This window comes from Diabrotica undecimpunctata, chromosome 2 (assembly GCF_040954645.1).
Source record: "Diabrotica undecimpunctata isolate CICGRU chromosome 2, icDiaUnde3, whole genome shotgun sequence".
NCBI lineage: Eukaryota > Metazoa > Arthropoda > Insecta > Coleoptera > Chrysomelidae > Diabrotica > Diabrotica undecimpunctata.
The window spans coordinates 181,891,833-181,914,473 of NC_092804.1; the positions used below are offsets into that span (position 1 = coordinate 181,891,833).

Below are 22,641 nucleotides of genomic sequence, written 5' to 3' on the forward strand. Positions count from 1 at the left end.
CACTTCGCATTCTTCCTCCACATCAAATTTAAACTAAATCCCTTTATATTCTAACTTTGATAACCACCTTTCATCTGCAGAAAGTTCATTTATACCGCACCAAGATACCTCCAGTGCATGCATTGTGTTAATATCTGACCATTACAACTAATCTGCCGCATTCAAAGAGGATTCCCTCGGGAATGCCAATCAATGTTAGTCTCGGAAAGGGGTATGTACATCACACATCACGGTGTCCCCGAAGTTATCAAATGACATGGGACTTTGGGCTATTACCAAGTTTTATGGGATATGTATTACCGGAAGGCAAGAGAATATCTCAGACAAGCTCAGAACTATAATATATTTTTCAATTAAAGTATTATTAAACTTAATTTTATTCTAACTTTAGATATTTTCAAATAAAAGGACATATCAATGTAATATACTGTGAGATGATCAATCACAGTTCTGAATTAATTTAGTTTTTTAGACCAGAGGTTCTCAAAGTGGGTGATGCGGCACCCTGGAGTGCCTCAAGCATTTGTCAAGGGTGACTTGGTGGAACATTTAAGAAAAGTAGAACAACCGGCCGCTGCGTCCAATCGAAACATTCATTCCACAGTTTAATTCTTGCAGCCGATAAGTGAGTTTTGTAAAAATTAGATCTAGATTTCAATTTTCAATTAGATCTAGATTTTTGCAATAAAATATGTCTTGCACTATTACGGTTGGAAACTACCTTTTATTGTTGGCAATATTTTGCTCTCTTTTATTTGGGATTTTTTTCATTCCAGAATAATGGAAAATTGTCTGAAATCTGGATCTTTGAAAAGGAATGTAGTAAGTCACTAAAGCATCTGAGTCAACTGATTCAGTGAAAACTAGCAGAGATGGGGAAGATGCAAATGTCCACGAGATCCAATCGAGTTCAGCTCATCTAAGTTGTTTTCCCTCAATTCGTAGAAAGGAGGTTCCTTAACAAAAAAAATATTCGGGGAAAAATAAGAAGATATGAACCTAGCTGTCTCACGTTATATGGCTTTATTCAAGTTGGCAACGAACAGGCACCAAAATTGTTTCTAATGGGTGCTTTGTTCCATCAAAATTAAAAAGACATTTGGAAAGTAATCATCCTGGTTTAGCCGATAAGGCTTAAGAAAGCTTCAAACGTCGTGATTCATCTCTTCAGGCAGGTTCATGCATGATGAAAAGAGTCTGCAAAAATGAAAACGAAAACGCCACTGAAGCATCATTTATTGTTGGTTTGCACATTGCAAAAGCTGGAAAACTCCATACCATTGCCAAGGAACTGATTAAACCTTGCGTGAAAGATGTCGTAAAATGCATGTTAGGTCCAGATATGACCAAGAAGATTGATAATGTGCAGATATCAAACAGTACTATAAGCAAGAGATTTTACACTATTTCAGACTTTCTAGGGAGAGAGAGCTTATAAATAGATTAAAAACTTGTGAATTCTGCAGTTTACAGCTTGATGAAAGTACCGACGTTGCTGGACATGCTGTTCTGCTTGTGTTTGTGAAGTTTCCATTCGGGATGAAAATAGAAGAAGAACTTCTTATGTGTGAAGAGCTTAAAAGTTATGCCACTGGTGAAGACATTTTCAAGGCTATTCACGAGTATATAGGAAAAAATGATATAGAATTGAGTAAATGTATGGATATTTGTAGTGATGGAGCAGCTGCAATGGTTGGTAAAATTAGAAGGGCAGTGTCTAGAATAAAGGTAGAGGCAGAAAATGCCTTCAGCAGTCATTGTATCTTACATCGCCATTCTTTGGCAACTAAAAAGATGCTGCAAGATTTGAAAGACGAAACAGTTTCATTTATCACATTAAGTAAGGATATTTGAATATCAAATGTACTGTATTTTATTGATCTGAAATAAAGTTTATATTAAAATTTAGTGAGCTTCAAAATTGTATTTTTTTTATTTTTTGTCGTTTTCCAAATCGCTTCAAGGGTTGATGTGCCTCGAAATATTTTTAGTCCTACAAGGGTGCCATGACTAAAAAAGTTTGAGAACCACTGTTTTAGATAGTGTATTTTAAAAACAGCTGGAGGTCCAGACATCAAAATAAATGGAAATACTTAATAAGAAAATACAATTAAACTTACTATGGACTTGACTTAAATACTAGATTTGAAAATATAAAATCTAAGATAGTCAATTACACATCTTCGTTGGCCCTTTTTGACTACTGCGTAGTTTTGAAGATCTTATTTTTTCTTTGACTATTTCACAAACCCAATCTTTCCTGTTATATGTTACGACGCCGTAACAAAACAATTTCAAGATAATAGAAATAATCTGTTTTAAGATATTGAAAATTTCAAAGCACGTTATTTCAATTTCTCAGGGAACCCCTTGAAAATATCGCAGCTCTATATCCGCGAAATAAAACGGAATTAAACGTCGATAGCTTAGAAATAAAGGTAAGTTTCCAATAACGATGATATCGCGCAGGTAAAAGACCCAACACACGAGAATGAGTCTCCAATATGATGTACAAATAAAAAGAAAAATCCCCCCATTGGGCTTAATTTCGTGAACTTTACAAAAGACGCAGGCAAGGAAGAAAAAAGGAAGCGGAAAGAAAAGAGGCCAATTGAATCTGTATATTCGATTCGACTTGTGTTCTTCAATTTTACTAGGGGATATCAATTTCGAATCATATAATTTAATATTTTCCTTTTTGCTCCGCCCTTCCGCTTCACCCTTCAAACGTAACTGTCCGTGGCAGAGTCGTACTGAGGCATTTAAAATTCATAAATTACTACAACTTTATTGTGTAAAAAAACACACAATCATATTTTTTTAGACTTTACTATATTTAGTAGAAATCAAAAGAAAAATGGAAAGATTTTTCAATTTTTTTTGTAGACAAAGTAATTGCAGACTTGTCAGGTGCGTTATCCTGCAGGATAAGCAGTTTTTTTGTAAAATAATACTCTGTTTTTACTCTTATTGCTTTTTCCGTTTCTAGGTGGTCATCAAGATATTTCCATGAAAATCCAAAAAATTAGACTGTGACAAAATCGTGCACAAAGTTCTTAAGAACTACTCACAACCTGTTTTTTATTTACACAAAGTCGAATCAATCATGAATTATAGTCTAATATAAATCATACTTCTTCTTCTTCTTCTTTTTTTTCTTCTTCTTCTATTTAAGTAGACATACTCTTATCTGTTTTTCAATGTGAATTCAGTAAGTTGTCGTTCCATCGTATTCGTGGTCTTTCTACTGATGGTCTTCCTATTGGGGAACTCTCTCTTGCCGTCTTTGCTACTCTATTTGATGTCATTCAGCTAATATGATCGTTCTATTTTACTCTTCTATTTCTTACCCAGTCCTTGATGTTCTTGACCTTGCATCTACGACGTTTATCTGTACTTTTAGCCCTTATAGTGTTTCATAATCAATTCTTTAAGTGTTTTTATCTCTGCTATTTCCAACATTGTTTTCGTCCTCTCTGTGTCAGGTCGTGTTTCTTCCGCGTATGTCATAATTGGTCTGATGACTGTTTTGTAAATTCTGCCTTTCATTTCTGTCTCGATATTTTTATTTTTCCATATGATTTCATTCAGGCAATCTGCGGCTCTGTTTGCTATATTTACTCGATCTTTCACTTCTGTTTCGAGCTTGATTGTATTAATACACTAACATCCCCTTTTCCAATATCCAATTTCCCATCCTCTCCAATAACTACCATCTAACTAATCACACAGGTTTTCTTATAAATACTCACTTTACATCTATCAATCTCTTATCACAATAAGTTTCAGTATCCCCAGCTTACATCTTTACATTTATCTCCTATTTCCTTTTCTTTCTTTTTCTTTTATTTCTTTTTCCTCCATTCATCTTCCATAAATTTCAAACCAACTTTTATCTATACTTACTTCATACAAGGAAACAATTAGGTAATAACATTCTTTTTATCGCCTTTAAAATGATTTATTAATTTCAACTACCTAACTTAAATTTTGCCTTACCCTGGTATACCAAATTTATTTTACATCACAGTCACTCATTGTTTTACATTCTACCACCTTTTTAAAAAACCAAAAATTGCTATTGATCCTACTACACACAAAACACAATTCTTCACTAAAAACTGCCTATTCACAAACTTAAGCACAATGACTTTTGCTCCTACTGCATCATTCCACTTGACATTGACGGGTACTAACTGATTTTTCATATCTTTCTATCAGTTAGCCCAAGACTCCAGAACAGATCAGAGGTAATGTAAGTCGATAAAACCTCACCAGATACAGGGGGTCATGTAAGATGCCCCCATTTTCAGTTTTTAATAATCAACAATTTAACAGTCTATTGCATTTACCTTGATAAATACCATGAGGATTATATTTTAATACGGATGTCCTTCCACTGTGTTTTTTATGTGGCCATACAATGTTTTTAACAACTTTTTATGCAAGTAGTAAAAAACCAACGTGTTATTTCTATATATTTAAATTTTAACTTACTTGTTTTTTTAATATTGCTATTTTTACTCTCTCTTTTAGTAAACTGATGATGGAATGATTTAATTCCGAAAAAATCTTCTTTAAAATAAAAAATTTTAAGCTTTTAATAAGCATTTTTTATACCTTAATACACACGAACACCACGTGCCTTAATTCAAATAGTGTCTGTATTACATTTAATTATAATCATCTATCCTAATTGTTTTGAACCGAACCTATTGATACAGTTCTAACAACTCTGAACATATGTACATGAACCGTTAATTATACATAACATACAAAAAAAATGTGCCTTAATAAATGAATCTATAAAGTATAAATCTAGTATGAATACGTCTATAGTTTTTTACAGAATACTTTTCTGTAGTCAAAAATAAAACAAAAACCGTCCGTAAACAAAATACTCTTATATTATCTGAAAGTATCTGTATCTGATTTTTGTCCGGACTTCTGTAATTTTCATTCAAAATCAAGATAAAATCCCCTCAGAGTCCTGACCTGAGTTTCGTACAAGAAAGGATATCTTATCCGTAGATTAAAAGGAGTTCTCCACTGACTCACACAGAAACTTCTCCCAATCTAATATCCGGTATATTTCTTTTCTGAGACTTCTCTTCGCAGAGGGAGGACTAGCCGGTGGCCTGCCCGCAAGCCGTTCCTCAACAAAGGCGTAACAGAAGCGGCCAATTTTTGTTATTATTAATTCGCTCTTCTCTTATTGACCGTCGCCATTGTTCGGTACATTAGCGTAGTTAAAGGGAAATGATAGAATTATATAAATGTGGAGGACTTAAAACCACTCTTGTAAAAAAATATTCACTGTATTTACTTTTATTAGACAAATTTTTTATACAACAAATCGCAGAAAAGTGACATGTTATAGGTGAAAAAACACACATCAGACTTATAAAAGGCATACGATAAGGTACCAGCATGTCAAAATTATAGAAAACTTAAATTTGAACAGGTGTGTGTCAATGTTACGAAAGAAATACATATAAACAACAAAGTCTATATTCGTTTTGACAATATTTTATCAGAAGTAATCTTCTTCTTTAAGTGCCATCTACGCGGCGGAGGTCGGCAATCATCATAGCTATTCGGACTTTTGAGACGGCTGCTCTGAAAAGTTCATTTGATGTACATCCGTAGCACTCTCTCAGGTTGCGCAGCCATGACATTCTACGCCTCCCTATGCTTCTCTTTCCTTGGATCTTTCCCTGCATAATCAGTTGGAGCAAGGTGTATTTCTCTCCACGTGTAATATGTCCAAGATATTCTAATTTTCTTGTTTTTATTGACTTTAAAATTTTCATTTCTTTGTTCATCCTTCCCAGAACCTCTTTGTTTGTGACGTGTTCTGTCCATGATATTTTCAGAATTCTTCTGTACACCCACAGCTCAAATGATTCCAGTTTTTTTATTGATGTCGCGTTCAAGGTCCAAGATTCCATTCCATAAAATAAAGTCGAAAAAACATAGCACCTCGCCAACCTAACTTTAAGTTCCAGTTTTAAATCCCTGGTACATCAGAAGTAATACTTTAAGCTAAAGAGTAAGACGAAGATGCAGTCTATCTTGTGACGGGTAGTTCTTTTAGATAATAGACTCAGTAAAACACAGATTTAAATTTAATAAAAATATATTCCAAATAAATAAATACCTAAACAAAATTAGATTCTAGGTAATATATACAATAAAAATAAAAGCGTAAATCCTGGCGACGACGGCATCGACGGCGGCGATATAACCCACTGTTTAATATCTGCGAAAAATAACATACAATTAATGACATCAAATCTAAACGGCAATTACGGTGTGTTAATACACACAGACGGAAAGGAACACGCCGAAGGAATAAAGATGGAACGGGCCAATCAACACGAATGAAGGAAAGAGAGGAAAAAGCGTCTGTTAGTTACGACAACCAATCAAAGAGCAACTACTTTTGTCTACGGGAGTCAACAGTCAACAGAGGCGAACACAGCATCTCTTGTCTACGGGAACCACGGTGAGGACTAGATATCCAGGAAGTGGAGAAAAATACGTATAGTCCTCATACTAAAACCAGATAGGATGGACTACACCTCACCAAACATTTTCCGACTAATTAGCCTAACATCCTTTCTCTTAAAAACAATGGAAAAGCTATGCGAGAGATACATAAGTGATGAAGTTCTGGTCCAAAGCCCACTTCACCCAAATCAGCATGCATATACTTCGGGAATATCTACCGATTCTTCACTGCATCATGTAGTGGGAAAAATTGAAAGATCGCTGGACAATAAAGAATCCATCCTAGGTATATCCATAGGTATTGAGGAAGCCTTTGATAAAACCACATTCCCAACCATCACCCAGCTCAACGTCAGGAATGTTCGCCTGGTGGCCGTAAACGAATGGATATCCAGTATGCTCTCTAATAGAGCAATAAGCATAAATGTAGAAGACATTTCTGTTAGAGGCATGCTAATGAGGGGGTGTTGACCAACTCAACAGCAACGGGTTGTACACAATAGCCTATGCAGACGATATTGCTGTCCTGCAAAGCGATAAGTTTGACAACACACTATGTACAAGGAACACTCACTATCTATGAATCCTAGAAAGACAGGGATGGTCCTCTTTACCAGAAAAAGAAGAATCACGGAGTTAATACCCCCACGGATTTTAAATTACAGTCTACACTTTTCATTGTCATTAGGCCAATGCTAACTTACAAAGCTATTGCTTTGATACCAAAAGTGCTACAGGCAACAGCGATTAACAAACTAAACCATATTCAGCGGATGGCTTGCATAAATATAACAGGTGGCATAAAAACAACATGAACTGCTGAAATGGAGTTGATCATTGGCATCATGCGATTGCGCTCAACTGGTGCAAACCTTGATGTAGGAATGGGGCAATTGAGAACTCGTTTCTGGCGGGGAGAGCTGGATGCGCGACCCCTGCTACAGGCAGGCTACGACTTAATTAAATAAAAGTTTGTCTTTGAGAAACCCTTCAAAATCGAAACAAGACAGTATAGAGAAACAAACGCGGCAAATGCCTATTGCATATACACAGATGGCTCCAAAATAGAGGAAGGCTCAGGATGCGAGATATATTGAAGATCACTGAACCTAAGAATAAAGATTCAGACAGAACTGGCTGGTATCTCCAAAGCTGCAAAAGAGATAACACAAAAAGGTATAGCTATGAAAACTATAATAATCTGCACAGATAGCAGACAAGCGCTAGTAACCGTGAATAGACCACGTGTCACATCATAGTTAGTAATGGAGTGTCACGAGTCACTAACTCAAGCTTCGGATGGTAATACCATCATCCTGAGGTGGGTTAAAGGAGACGATAGGAATAAAGGCAACTACATTGCTGACCAATTAGCTAGGAAGGCGGCAGGCCAAAGACTCTTATGTTACTCCCATACGCAAACCGTAAAAAGATGGAAAGATGGCCAAGGATTTAGATTTGCCAGGGTAACACTAAGTAAATATGAAAAGTCAGTATCAAAGAAGTACTTGGGAATGACCAGGATAAACCTACGCTTCACAGTTGGTTTTTGAAGTTATACTTCTATACGCGCGCTCCACATTGGAAATTTGTATGGGAGTGAATCTGTGAAATCATTACATATGTAAGATAATTAGTAAGAGAAAGACAAAAGATATATTTTCTCTCTCTTCCTCTCTCGAATATAAAAATGTTCCTTTTGTATATATAATTTAATATTATATAAAGATATATATACACATAATATTATACATATAATAAAATATTTATTAATATTATTATTTATGTGATATGTTTTGTATTATTTATTAAATGTTCATAATTAGATTAGTCTCTTGTATTTCAAAATAATAATCTCAATCAATCACTGTATGATCCAGAACTGTCAATTTTGAAATACATTTGTGTCATGTCCTCGGTAGTGTAGTAGTCAGTATCCCCACCTGTCACGCGGTAGACCGGGGTTCGATTCCCAGTCGGGGAGGACTTTTTATTAATATTATTACATTATTGTCATTTTTAAATACTTATGGATATTGCATTTTAATTTGTATTGTATTATTATATATGGAATTATGTTGCACTGTATTGTAGTGTATTTTTTTTATGTATATTATTGTCATTTTTAAATACTTATGAATATTGCAGTTTAATTTGTGTTGTATTATTATATTATTAACAAAATAAACAATGAATTTTACTGCAGAGTATGTGTAAAAAATTTTTGCATTCAACTCCTTTCATACATATATGAAAATAAAAATATACATGTTCATCAAAATATTGATTCAATCCTTCATTGTTAGTAAGTTGTTATTAATTCTGTTTCTCTTTCTGCTATGTCTTACCTATAGAATAATTACATATGTAATGATTGTGCAGATTGACTCCCAAATAAATTTGTAACGGCGAATGCGTGTACAGAAGTGTAACTTCCACCGGCAGTCCCACTGGACTGCCACACCCGTTTTTTTAACTGGTCATTGTCAACTAAGCAAACACCTTCACGCACTGGGGTTAGTAGACACACTACTATGGCCTATGTGAATGTCCGGAGTTATCGTTAATACGACAGTACGAGAGTACGCGTTCGGCGAGTCTAGGCCCACACCTTCCCACATAAGGGAGATGTCTCCTGGTGACGTGCCCACCTTCCTAGAAATGACAGGGTGGACAATGAGCTAAGGATGGCAACTCCCTGGGAGGATGCACAATGGGTCAATTGTGGCCTAAGTGCTGTGTAACTTAACTCGCCCTCCCTACTCTACAGATACAGATCTACGGGAGCCAATAGTTAAGTGATTATTCTGAATTTGATGTTGGTAATTATGGGAATGATGTAGGGCAAAAAATATAATTTTGCTTTTCACATGTGAAATATTAATCATCCTAATATATTTTCCCATTGTCCATTTAATATAACTAACAGTTTGAATATATAATTAGATGTAGAGAGATATATAGATGTTAATCTATACTTTACCTTTATAATCTATACCTTTATTCCCCTGCCCAAGAAAGTCAATGCAAAAAGATGTGAGGATCACAGACTCATTAGCCTGATGAGTCACACTTTAAAGATATTCTTAAAAATACTACATCAAAGAGTATACAAAAAATGTGAATGGGACATCAGTGACTCCCAGTTCGGGTTTAGGCAAGGTTTAGGAACACGAGAAGCAATAGTAGCAACACAGGTGCTGGTCCAAAATTGTTACGATCAGAAGAAGGATGTGTTCCTATGCTTTTTAGATTACCAAAAAGCGTTTGATCGTGTCCAACACCACAAGTTAATGTAGATCCTCAAGAAAGTTGATATAGACCAAAAAGACATAAGATGCATTGAAAACTTGTACTGGCATCAAACGGCACAGTTAAAAATAGACAATTCTATATCCAAACCCATACATATAAGAAGGGGCGTTCGACAGGGATGTGTGCTTTCCCCTCTTTTATTTAACATTTATTCGGAAGCCATATTTCAAGAGTCTCTGGAGGATGCAAAGATGGGAATCAAAGTGAATGGAGTACTGATCAACAACATACGATATGCTGATGATGGTGTCTTAATTTGTGACAACATAGTCGATCTTCAACAACTTGTCACTATAATCGGAGAATACAGTAAGCGAATGGGATTAGAGATTAATACCAAAAAAACCAAATTTATGATCATCTCCAAAAACTTGGATGCACTTGAAAACTCCACCATAACACTGAATACTAAGTCCATTGAAAGAGTGAGTAAATTTAAATACCTGGGATCGTGGCTTTTTGAAGACTGGGCATCGGACAGGGAAGTAAAATGTCGCATTGAGCAAGCTCGACAAGCTTTCGTAAAATTCAAGAAGGTACTGACTTGTTCAGAGTTCGATCTTCAACTGAGACTAAGGTTTACTAAGTGCTACGTGTGGTCAGTGCTGCTATATGGCGTAGAGGGCTGGACACTCAAAACGAGGGATATAAACAGATTAGAAGCTTTCGAAATGTGGCTCTATCGCCGTATCCTAAAAATACCATGGACAGCGAAAATCACAAATATAGATGTCCTTAAAAGAATAAACCAAGAACGCCAACTTTTCGAAACCATCAAGAAAAGGAAAACGGCGTATCTAGGTCACATCATGCGAAATGAAAAATACCAGTTCCTCCAACTTATAATCGAGGGTAAAATTGAAGGCAAGAGAGGAATGGGACGCAAGAAAATGTCCTGGCTCCGAAACATAAGGCAATGGACAGGGATTAACGACATACAATCTCTGATACATATTGCAAGAAATAGAGAATTAATGGAAAATGTGATCGCTAACATCCATTAGTGGATTTGCATCTAAAGAAGAAGAAGAATCTATACTTTACAAGTACTAGGTGAGTTTGCTCGTCTTTCGTATATATACTGAGAACTAAGAACTAAGTTGCCTTCCTATTTTTTACGTATAAAACTGTTTATTCGTAACTAAATAAAACAACTTTCAGTAATTTGAACAGTTGTAGAATATTCGTGTTATTTGTGATCCCCTTAAATGCCCCTATCTACTTCTAAGTGAGCCTTGGGCCGCCGCAACAGTGCGAAAAGCCGGACTTTCATAAAGTGTAATAACTAAGTTGGAAAAGTGTGTTCGAATCCATGCAGCAAAGAAAATGTGTTATTAGATGATGTGCTTCTATTCGAAGATTGTTTATTGGATTTGAGAGGATACTATATAGTTGTCCTTTGGCGCTACTGTTGCCGGTGCTGGCGCTGCGCTCTCTGTTATATTAAGGACACAAAGAGATATATATTAAATGTGGCTCGCTCGGTGAGTTACGTGTGCGTTGAGTTCACAAAGAATTGTTTGAGAGAGTTTTTTGTTCCAAATTGAACAATCGATCTTAAAGTTGGTATATAATTGAGGAATATAGTGTAGCGAACGATTTTATAACAATTCAATTTTTGTCGGACTTCGATGTCTGTAACAAAATATATACTACAGTAGTTTTTCAATTTGAAATCTATACTGAAACCAGTTGGATTGTTCTTCTTGTGATTTTATGCTTCAGTTAGTTTTATATAGCTATGAACTAAATATGTGCATTTACTTTATAGGATATCAAATCAGTACAGTAAAAAGAACTAACCAAACAGATTTCATATTTTATAATTGCTTGATTCTATTCTTTAAATCAATATTTTACACTTTAATTTTTCTTTTTATCTAATTTATCTTTTTTTGTTTTAAGTTTGTTATGACGTATATTCTTTTATTATTTCCTAAATTTGATTTTCTACAGAATTTATTTTCCAATGACATGTACAAAATTGCTAGTTAAAAATAATTGAACCGAAAATACAGAAGGCACACACTATGTTTATGCTTTCTTAAATTGTCTTAATACGGTGTTCCTATTTGAAATATATTCTAAGCACTTTAACAAACTGACCATCTAAACAGGCATTACTTAACATCACCGTTTAAATGCAGACATATCAATTCCGGCCCGGTAAGCACACGGCAGGAACTGGCAAGAAGCATCGTTATTTACTAAGGGAATTTATTGGGGATCAGATAAAAGAGTCGTTTTGGCCATAATTAGCGTACCAGATTAACCTCCGAACTTATATATGTATATTTCTTCGAAGCACGCCACATGCCGGCTAAAAGCTTGCCGTATGTGGATTGCTGAAGTTGTTTAAATGCTTTCAAAAGTTTCGGTATTGTTGCAATTCGAACGGTTAACGATCACCGCATGTTACGAAACACAACACTTTAATACCGTAAAAGTTATGGCCGTATACTGCATTGCAATAAAATAGTATTTTCAATTGGCGCAGTCAATAGGATTTTTAACGTTGATGATAATTCATCGGTAATCCGATTACAGTTTTATATACGTTGCGAGCCAATTACGTTGATTGTTTTAAACGTTTTTTTTTTATTATTTTGATGTTTCATTTATGAAACAAAGGCTTCAATAGAAATAATTTAATGATAAAATCCAGAAGGTTTTATTGTTCGTGGATATTTTATATTTTATTATTGGACTATTTACATAATTTTTTAACCAGTATTTACTAAAATTACAAATAATGCATCAACAATTATCCATCTGTTCATACATAAAATAATAAAGTAAAAATAAAACACAAAATAAATTATATCCCTAATATTAGATAAAAAAGGAATTACATATTATAACAGAAAAACAGGGAAAACGTAACATCTGATCATTCGAATTCTGAGCTGAGAATGTCTGATCTTATAAAAAATGTTTTCATGTTCATGTTTTCCTCGCTTGTTCGATTCTTGGTAGGATTTTTTTTTTGGGTTACACTGACTGTTGACTTGTTTCAAACTATTTTATGGAAGTTACCTGTTCTATTATTTGTTCCTTAGCATACAAATGTACATTTATTGGTGTCTTTAAAAAAGTAAACCGAATATTTAGCTGTAACGAACTACCGCATTTATTATATTTTCTAGTTCTTGTGAGTTGCTGGGTATTAGGACGGTATCATCAGCATACCTGATGTTGTCTTTGCTGGTTCCGTTAATCTTGATTCCCCCTTAGATCTCCTCTAATGCTTCTCTGAATATAGATTCCGATTGTTGCTAATAGAATTGAACAAGTCTCGTACCTGTATCATTTCTACTGCTCAATCTGGATTCCATCTACTCTCTTGTCACCAACATTTGAGTTCCAGTTCTCCATGAATATGTTTATTTCGTTATATTCGGCATGTTCTTTACCTTTTTCAACATTCAAATAAGATTTTTTTAAATCTCCTTTGTTTTCGAATATTGGTGTTGATATTTGCATCAGATTGATGTTAACGGTTTCCCAATTTCAAGGCAATTTACAAACATTGACTCATATTATAATCAATCACCACACTGAAAGAACCTAGACCTCTTAACCAATATTAAATGTGGTTAAGTATATACATATTATTATATAAGACAATTCGATAGATAAAATGAAGTGCAATTTATATTTGCCTACTGTATTTCGAGTTGAATACTTGTCTAATCATCAAAGTGGTATTCAACAACAAAAAATAAACAATATTTACAGTGACTAAGCAAGTTGTATAATACATACCGAATATATTACTAATGCAATTTATTTTGTTTATACATTTTTAGAGTTTTTTTATTGAACTGCATTTTATAGAGGTGAGAAGGTATGTTTGATACAAAATACACCGATCAAGTTCTGAAATTGGTTTCATATATGTAGAATCTCAGTTTTTATCAGTATATTAAAATATAAATTAATAAAATATAAACTTTTATTTGATGTTCGCGCTTCGATATCGGAATAGGTTATCAAAATTACTAAGTCAATAATCAATTATAAACGATATGATAACAAACAGAGAAAGTATAACTAATAAATAAAAAAATCTTGACGTGAGTTCTAATATCTTCCAATATAGTCAGATCACAAAATAGTCCTTATTAGGTACCATGTGTTTTTTGATTTGCATTCTTCATCACAATACTGTTTTGCCTTTTTCCTATTGTTTCCTCTGCTGTCTCTATTCTCCGTTCGGCTCGCGGAGATAAGAATACGGCCGAGGCAAGAAGGCCCTGCCTGTCGTAAGAAGCGACTAATGTGTAGGAATCGAGAGGTAAAGAGCCGTCGCTTGAGGTGTCGGGTTTATAGAAACGCACTCGAGACGTTTAGGCGTCACGGTCACCGGTCTACATTCCTAGTATCCAAGACGAGACTCTCGGGGACCACTCTACTCTCATTAGGGCACAAAGCTATGGCAATGCTGCCTCTATTACACTTATTTTGATGTTGTTCCAGTCAGTTTCTGTATCTATAGTTTCGACCGTGGGTAATTTTTTTGCTATGTCTTCTGCGTATTTATTGTTTACTGCTTGTGTTTATAGCTTGCCACGATTCCAGATTTTTTTTCTTATTTCGTTGATATTGCGTTCTTATTATTTTCAGTTTTAATTTCGTTATTACTAATATGTGGTCTGGATTAGCATTTGCTCCCCTGTATGATCTGATACCTTGGGTTAGTCTTTGTAATTTTTTTAGTAAGTACATAATTTATCTAGTTGCTGGTTGACATATTGGCTTGATTTTGAAGTATGATATTTTTCTACTAATTGGTCTAAAATCTATACCTCTGTTTATTAGTTTTTTACTGATGATTAATGCAGTTCCATTTTTTCCCAGCTTATTTAAAGCAAGAAGAATTTTTTAAAAAACGAAATAGGTCTCTTGATAATCAGACCACAAAATTACTGTATACCAAATGGTATAAAATAGTGAAAATCCTAAACAGAGGTAAGAAACGTATGGAAAATTAACTTGCCAAAAACGCAACAATGTGCATCTATGGCAATATCATAAATGCACATAAGAGAGTTACCTTATGAGAAGAAGAATTGTTTTATATTGGATAGACAGTTATTTAGATAAGGACAACCTACTTTCTGCTCTGTTACAGAAGCAGTAATTACATAAAACTTGATGCTAAGATCTTATTCCAAATATGTTTTCAAATAACCTCCAAGTCATAATTATCTCTGAGATAATTGTAGAAAAATAATTTTAATATTAGACAAATTTTCCCCCACATTTTGGGAGATCCTTTTAAAATTTCACGCAGTGATTCCATTTTCTCATCATCATCATCATCAGTTGGTGCTAAAACCCTTCGTGAGCCCTGGCCTGCCTCAAAACATTCTTCCATCTTTCCCTGTTGAGTGACTGTCTTCTTCATTCCCTTACTCCAACATCCCTTAAATCGCCTTGTGCATCGTCCCGAAACCTGAGTTAATGTCGTCCAGTTCTTCCTCTTCCAACCAGCCTATTTAGCATTGTTATTTTGGATTTTAGAAGGATCACTTTCATCCATGTGCATAGCGTGGCTCATCGATCTTAAGCGGTTTATTTTAATAGTTTTTACGATATCTGCATCACCAAAAAGTCTCATAATCCTCATCAACCTGTATACATCCACTGCTCGACATAGGTCGCCCTCAGCTCGTCCATCTGTCTCTGTTTTGTGAGGCCTGCATCCAGTTAATACTAACACTCTTCAGGTCATCAGTCCATTTAGCTGGTGTACGTCCTCTGTGCGACAATACGTTTTGTCCATCGGTTGTTTGACCCTCTAGCAACGTGTCCTGTTTAACCGACATAAATGAGTACAGTTAACAAACATTGGTCAAAGATTTTCCTTTTGAGGAATATGGGTAGATTCGATTTAAACACATAGTTTAATTTACCAAACGCTGCCCAGGCTAATCATATGCAACGTGGAAGCTCACATGTCTGGTTACCTCTGCCCAACTGTTAACTCATATCCGTTCCATCCACAGCAATATTTCGATTTAGTACCAGATTAGTCATTATTTGAGTCTTGATCATATTAATCTTTAGTCTGACCTCCAAGGAAGCGTGGATATAAGCCATAGTACGCGATATATTTGCTTAGAATGCTTTCTCGTAGTCGACAAATAAATATCAGTGCCAATGGTTCGTTGTATTCTGCAGACTTCTATAAGGTTCTTTATCACTAGTAAATGGTCGTTAGTGCTGTATCCCAATCTAAATCCAGCTTGTTCTTTAAGCTAATAGGAGCCTAATTTAGCGTCCAGTCTTTTTTTTTTCTAGACCAAAAAGTCAATAGATTTCGAAATTGTATTGTCTTGTCCACAGATCCTGTTCATTAACTTCGCTATATATGATCCTCAATAGCGAAGCGGTTGGAGACATAGATTCTTTTTCTTATGTCTTTGGATGTTGTTTTTGCAGTCTATCAGTGACCCTAGGTAGCAGAACTCTTCCAACGTTGCTATAATTTCGTGTTGCAACCTCAAGTTATTTTGTTGCATTCTTGATATAGCTAGCATATATATTCCATTTTCTACAGGATAGTTTCTTAGACCTTCTGATATTTAATCCAACTATTTTAGTTTATATGTCTAGAATTTCATCCTTATTTCGTGGTTCTCATTCTTTTTTTGTATATTTTTTCTTTCGGAACTTTCTTCAAATTTATCACGATTTATATTTTATAGTACTTCTCATTTCGTAAAATTTCAATTTATTTTAAAAATTTGAATTTTTGTGGCGTCCAGGTTATTCATTGCTCAAATCTCATTCATGGAATTATTACTTTGTTGCTACTGGTTCTCTATTTCTTTTTTAGAAACTACTGTGATAACCTTGAATAATATTCACTCATAAATACTCTTAGATTTCTACATAAATAAACTATACTAACTATTAAAACTTGTGTTGAAATATATTAAGTGAAAGTGATTAAACTGTATTAATAATCTTAATTGCATTCCTAATGAAGTCATCAAAACTAATACCGAAAGAAAATAAACAACAAAAAACTCGATTGTTGAACAGAAATCGTCTCGATAAAAGTCGTATTTATATGAAAAACTTTCTGAGCTAATAAAACTGTTTTCTAGATAGGAAACGAAATAAAATAGTTCATATCCAATTTTATAATAAATTGCTATGTAGTTTTTGATATAAAACTAGACCAAAAGTTCACCAAACAGCCGAATAATACTGGAAAAATTCCCTATTAAACAAAATGAGCTTAGTTTAGTGCATAGTATTTGATTTGAGTTTAGTTCTTAATATCAAAAAGTTGGTACGATATCTAGATCTCAGGGAGGTTAACGTATATAGCTAATAAAAGGTTTTATAACTTTTTGATTTCTTGATATTTGCAATATGGCACGTACGGACAACAAAACTATAAAAATATATTTCAGTCATTCGTTTCATGATTTACACTATAATTGAGAGTATAGTATATTTTATCGATCTATACGAAAGAATTTTATTGAATCTAAAACTAATACAAGACGAAAATTACATCAGAGAAACAAGTAACATAAATAAAGAACGCATGGAAGAGCATAAGATAGAATTTAAGCACAAAAATCCGTGTGTTATTGACCTGTGTAGGAATGGACTCCAGCCGAGACAAGTCGTGCTTTTGAAAAACTTGAACTCAGCTAGAAATTTTGAACCGAGCTCAAGATAGAAGCTAAGCTTGAACTTCGAGTTGGAGGTTGAGCTCGTGGCTCGTGTCGGCTCGGCTCGAATAGTTCAAGCAAAGCTAAGTCGAGCTCGAAAACATAATGAATGGAAAATATAACATTTATAGTAATATTTTCTTAATATGTCACAATTCAATATTCTCAATTTATTTTCATTAGTGGTTGAAAGGTTAATTTACAAAGAAACATGATCCAATGAAACCACAGCTAATATTATATAACCAAATCCTAAATTACGCTAATGGCATTAGGTTTTTAGGAATGGAAAAACATATAAGAAATTAAAAAAAAATGTGCTAAAATGGAATCAATATATATCATAACTATAATTGCGTAATCCATGTTTATAAAATTTTAATGAGATCTAAAATAGATAACGGTTCCATAGTATATGCATCTGCCGAAGAATCTTTATTACATCACCTTGACTGTATTCAAACTATGGCATTAAGAATAGCCACAGAAGCATTCCGGACCCGCCCAACAGAAAGTTTGAGAGCAGAAACTGAAGAGGCACCAGTTACATATAGAAGGATGCATTTTACTCTCACATATGCATTTTAAAAACGTTGCATCATTTTTAAAACTTCTATATTGAAAATAGATATGTGAAACCACCATTCTACGAAAGAGTTAGGCAAACTCTCATGGCTTTACAAATTCCGATAACAAATACATATTCCTTTATAAGAATTCCTCCTTGGAAAATAAGCATTCCTATATCCGACTCATCATTAAATATCTTTAGAAAGAACGATACTCCCTACTCCCCAATAATAAAAAAATACCTTCATAAAAAAACTTACAAAATTTTCTAACTTCTATCACGTACACACAGATGCCTCTAAAACATCCACTAGAGTAGGCAGCTGTCGTTACTTCAAATATTAGACTTGAGCATAAACTACCATATTTAAGCTGCATACATACCGGCCAGCTATATGCCATCTACCAAGCTCTCACTCATATTAACTCAAATTTAATAAATATATTGGTAATATATTCTTATAATTACTGATTCCCTTTGTTCCATCAATGCCATTAACCAGCTTTACACAACACATCCAATTGCTCTGTTAATTAAAAAAGAACTAGCTACCATACATAACAGCAACCATATTGTACAAGTTCTATGGGTTCCTTCACACATTGGACTTCAAGGGAACGAAGAGCGCACTGCATTGCCCAACAAGCAAGAAACAGTGAAACCGCGAGTGAAGTGGAAAATGTAGTGTTAAATGATTTAAAATCATTTAATAAACTAAAAGTTAAAAATTTGTGGCAAAACCAGTGGTACAGATCAACTTTAAAACTTCGCGCAGTGAAAATATGTAAAACCGTGGAAATATCAAATTTTCAACAGAGCTCATTAAGTCATTCTTACTCGACTTTGTCTGGAATATACCCGACTTACCCACGGACATATAATCGACTACACTAATCCTTCTTTATATGACAATTGTAATGTTTCACTCAGTGTTAAGCATGTCCTTGTAGAGTGTCCAAGATACCAGTTGCAGACACAGACCAACCACATCATCTTAATATTTATAAGTAAATTATTTCGTGTATATGTATATCCCCAGAGATTGATGCGACAATGTTTGTAAATAAAAAAAACTGTCCAAGTATTCCAACTGAAGTTGTTCATCACTGATGCGTCCAAAGATTGCAACGGAGTAGGAGCTGCTACTTTATCAGAAAACGTAATTTCTGCCACTAGATTAGCTGACGGTGGTAGTATTCTGTAGTATTTATACCACAGAGCTCCAAGCAATACTTGACACACTAAATCATTATAAAACCACAAATGAAAAACAAATACTAATATTATCAGATTCATTAAATTCTTTACAGGACATTAAACATGTTTATCCTACACACATCAATATATTCCTAATTAAAGACACGTTGCAACAGCTCCAATTTTCTGGGAAAACCATATCATTTATGTGGGTCCCATGTCGGAATGAATAACTGGTAATGAGCTAGCAGACAAAACAGCGTTTGAAACAATAAACAATGTGAACATTCCGACTACAACAGGTATACCAATATCAGATACTAAAACTTTATTCAAGACCCATGTAAACAAAATCTGGCAAGAAATATGGGATCAAACAAACACAAATCTTAAAAGCATCAAACCAGACGTATCTTCAAAAAATCTTCCTATACCACCAAAAAGAAAAGACCAGGTAATTATCAGTAGACTCCGGCTTGGACATACACGACTTACACATGGCTACATAATCTCCAAATAACCACCACCAATGTGCCAAAGATGCCAAACACCTTTCACAATCAGCCATATAATAATAGAACGTCCAGAGTACACCTCAGCCAAGGCGATATTCAAGATACCCAACAGCCTGAAAGAAGCACTGGTTACAAAAGTTAATGAAGTTCTGTCTTTTTTAAATTACTGTAAACTCTATAATAAATTATGATTTAATTTTGACTTCTAAAATGTATCTTATTTTCTCTATTGTATCATAAGCCTACCGCTAATAACCCTAGTGGTTGATGCGGATAAATAAACTAAAAAAAAACTTTTTGTGCTGATCTAAATAAGATATTTTATTACTGGTACCACTGTTGAAGAATTACTTCGAGAAGCAACCGATATAGAAGGGTTTCAGGAAATTGTAAACATGATGATGGTCAACGTTTCGTTTTAATACGGACACGGTAACTAAACAAGAAGTATTTTAATCTTCGCCATCAGATCTGACAGTTGAATCTGTATCTGCACAAATTATATTATTATTTATTGTATTCCCATAATACACATAATTTGTTCAAATTTTAATTTATATCTGTTAGGACAAACTCAAACTTTATAAACGTTGTTTGGCAGTAAAAAAGAATTTTTTATTTCCTAAAATGTTTGTCTCAACCTGCAACCAGATATGACAGTTTTAGAAATTTAGCTTCAGTATTTTTTCATATTTTTCCTTTGACGGTTTTTCATCATTTCGTGGATAGTTATTTATTTTATTTATTTTGTTTCATTTTGAATGTAGTGATAGTAAAGTTATTGTAGTATTTTGCGTGGGATTAAATTTTTTAAATCAAAAAAAGTCTAAAAACGACTGAATATGTAGGAAATTGAACACAGAATTTTTGTTGCGAATTGTGATTTAAATATCAACGCGAAAGCAAAACTCTCGACGTTTGAATTTCGTACTAACAATGTCGGAAAGCAAAAACATCCCAAGATTTGAGCGTGATCGACATACCGAACGACAGCTGAAAAATTTAAAATTTACACCCGGCAGAATAAAAAGCGGCGGATGAGAGAAACCCGTTTAAAATTCCAGTCGGCATTTCAGTTGCTTACTTAACACCGAAACCCCTTTTTCCGACCATCATAATTCTTGCTACGAGCAGGAATCGTAAAGAATCTTCTGGTACGGCACGGAGCCCAGTCCGGCAAAATCAATTTTCCCGTTGTATTTTCATATTACCCAGTTTAAGCACTCCGGGTGTCCTTAGGGGACGATTCTTCACATTTCTGCAGAGACATGTTTCATGTCGGCCATGTCCTGACTATTTTATGACTTCCGACTCGCGAACTTAAAGAGAAAATCCGCGTAAAATACTCCGCTATCCACTCTTCCGTCTACCGACGATACGATAGCATAAAATTTAATTTTGTTTTAGACTTATCTCAAGACATGTACGGAAAATTACAACCATATTCACTTACTATACTACATTTTTACTTTAATAATAGAATGTGTACATTTTAACCTATTTCGCTGAATCGCATCATTTCTACGTTATATTTTTGTTCGTTTCTTGATACACTTGTTCGAGCTTGCTAATTTCGTATAATGTTTACAATCCATATACCAATAAGTGGGATATTTCTTGGGTCTATTTATGTAGTATTTACCTTTCTCTATCTTGTTTTCCTTTTATTACCGCACATCTCTGTTTTCTTTTTAAGTCTGTCATCTCTTTTTTATCAGTATACATTTTATTGTTTATCAGGGTAATAAGTTTTCTTCCAGTTGGTTTTTGTCTCTTCTTTTTTCGCAATTTAAAGCGTATTTTTTTAGAGGTATAGAAATGTAAATTGGTAACACTTTTTTAACTGTCGGCCATTTTGACAGCTGTCAAGTGATTTATGTTAAGCTCGGTTTGGTATTTCAGTTTGAATATTGTTACGATAAATATGACTCATATTTAACCTGTAAACATGTTATTATTCTAATAAGAATTTTCTAGTAGTTTCCCCTACGATAAAACCGGTCTTTTTCCATGCCGTTCGAGACAGTTCAGGGGTCAGCACAGGTCAACATTCCTCCGCTTCGAAGGGAATCCAGAACAACGGTTAATAAATATATATAGAGGATTTTATTGTAAATAGTTAGTCTGAATAATAATATCGAGTCAAGTTTCAAAAACGCAACTATTGTCGGGAATATAAATTGTAATAAATGTTGTAAATAGATTATATAATTATAGTGTAAGATAAATTAGTGTAATATTGTATAAATAAAGACTTTAATAAACTAAGTGTTTATAATAAATAAAGTTCTACTCATGCAAGAATTGAAGGTACATCATCACCTAGCAAGGCGTAGATTCGTAGATTTGGTGAATAGGCCCAAAACGAGATTACCGTTGATTCTAATTTTCTTAAGCAAATTTTGTTTAGCGATGAATCTCACTTTTGGTTAAATGGCTACGTTAACAAATAAAACTAAACCATTTGGAGCAAATGTATCTTACGAAACCATTTCATCCAGAAAAACTGACTCTTTGGTGTGCTTTATGGTCTGGTGGAATCACTGAACCGTACTTCTTCAAAAACGGTGCTGGCCAGAACGCTACAGTCCATGGTAAACGCTATAGAACCATTATTACTGCCTTTTTCATTCCCCAATTGAACAACCATGGTGTACAAGAGCTGTTGTTTCAATAAGACGACGAAACATCTCGTGCCACAATTGATTTATTGTTACGTTTGGTAACCGCATAGTTTCACATTTCGGACCGTGAATTGGCCTCCAAGATCATGCTATTTAACACTGCTAAACTATTTAATGTGGAAGGTGGTAGGTGAAGATGTAAATCTACG

The 22,641-nt window shown here is 34.3% G+C and overlaps 2 protein-coding genes across 5 annotated transcripts in view; one reads left to right on the forward strand and one right to left on the reverse strand.

The window, feature by feature from the left end:
- The window catches only part of LOC140435296 (furin-like protease 2), a 1,428,549-nt gene that overhangs the window by 1,383,779 nt on the left and 22,129 nt on the right, over positions 1–22,641 (reverse strand). The window lies entirely within an intron of this gene.
- On the forward strand, positions 1,187–1,854 carry LOC140434008 (zinc finger BED domain-containing protein 5-like). The gene is made up of 2 exons (XM_072521975.1): positions 1,187–1,318; positions 1,474–1,854. Exons 1-2 carry the CDS (start codon positions 1,187–1,189, stop codon positions 1,852–1,854), a joined length of 513 nt encoding a protein of 170 aa, XP_072378076.1.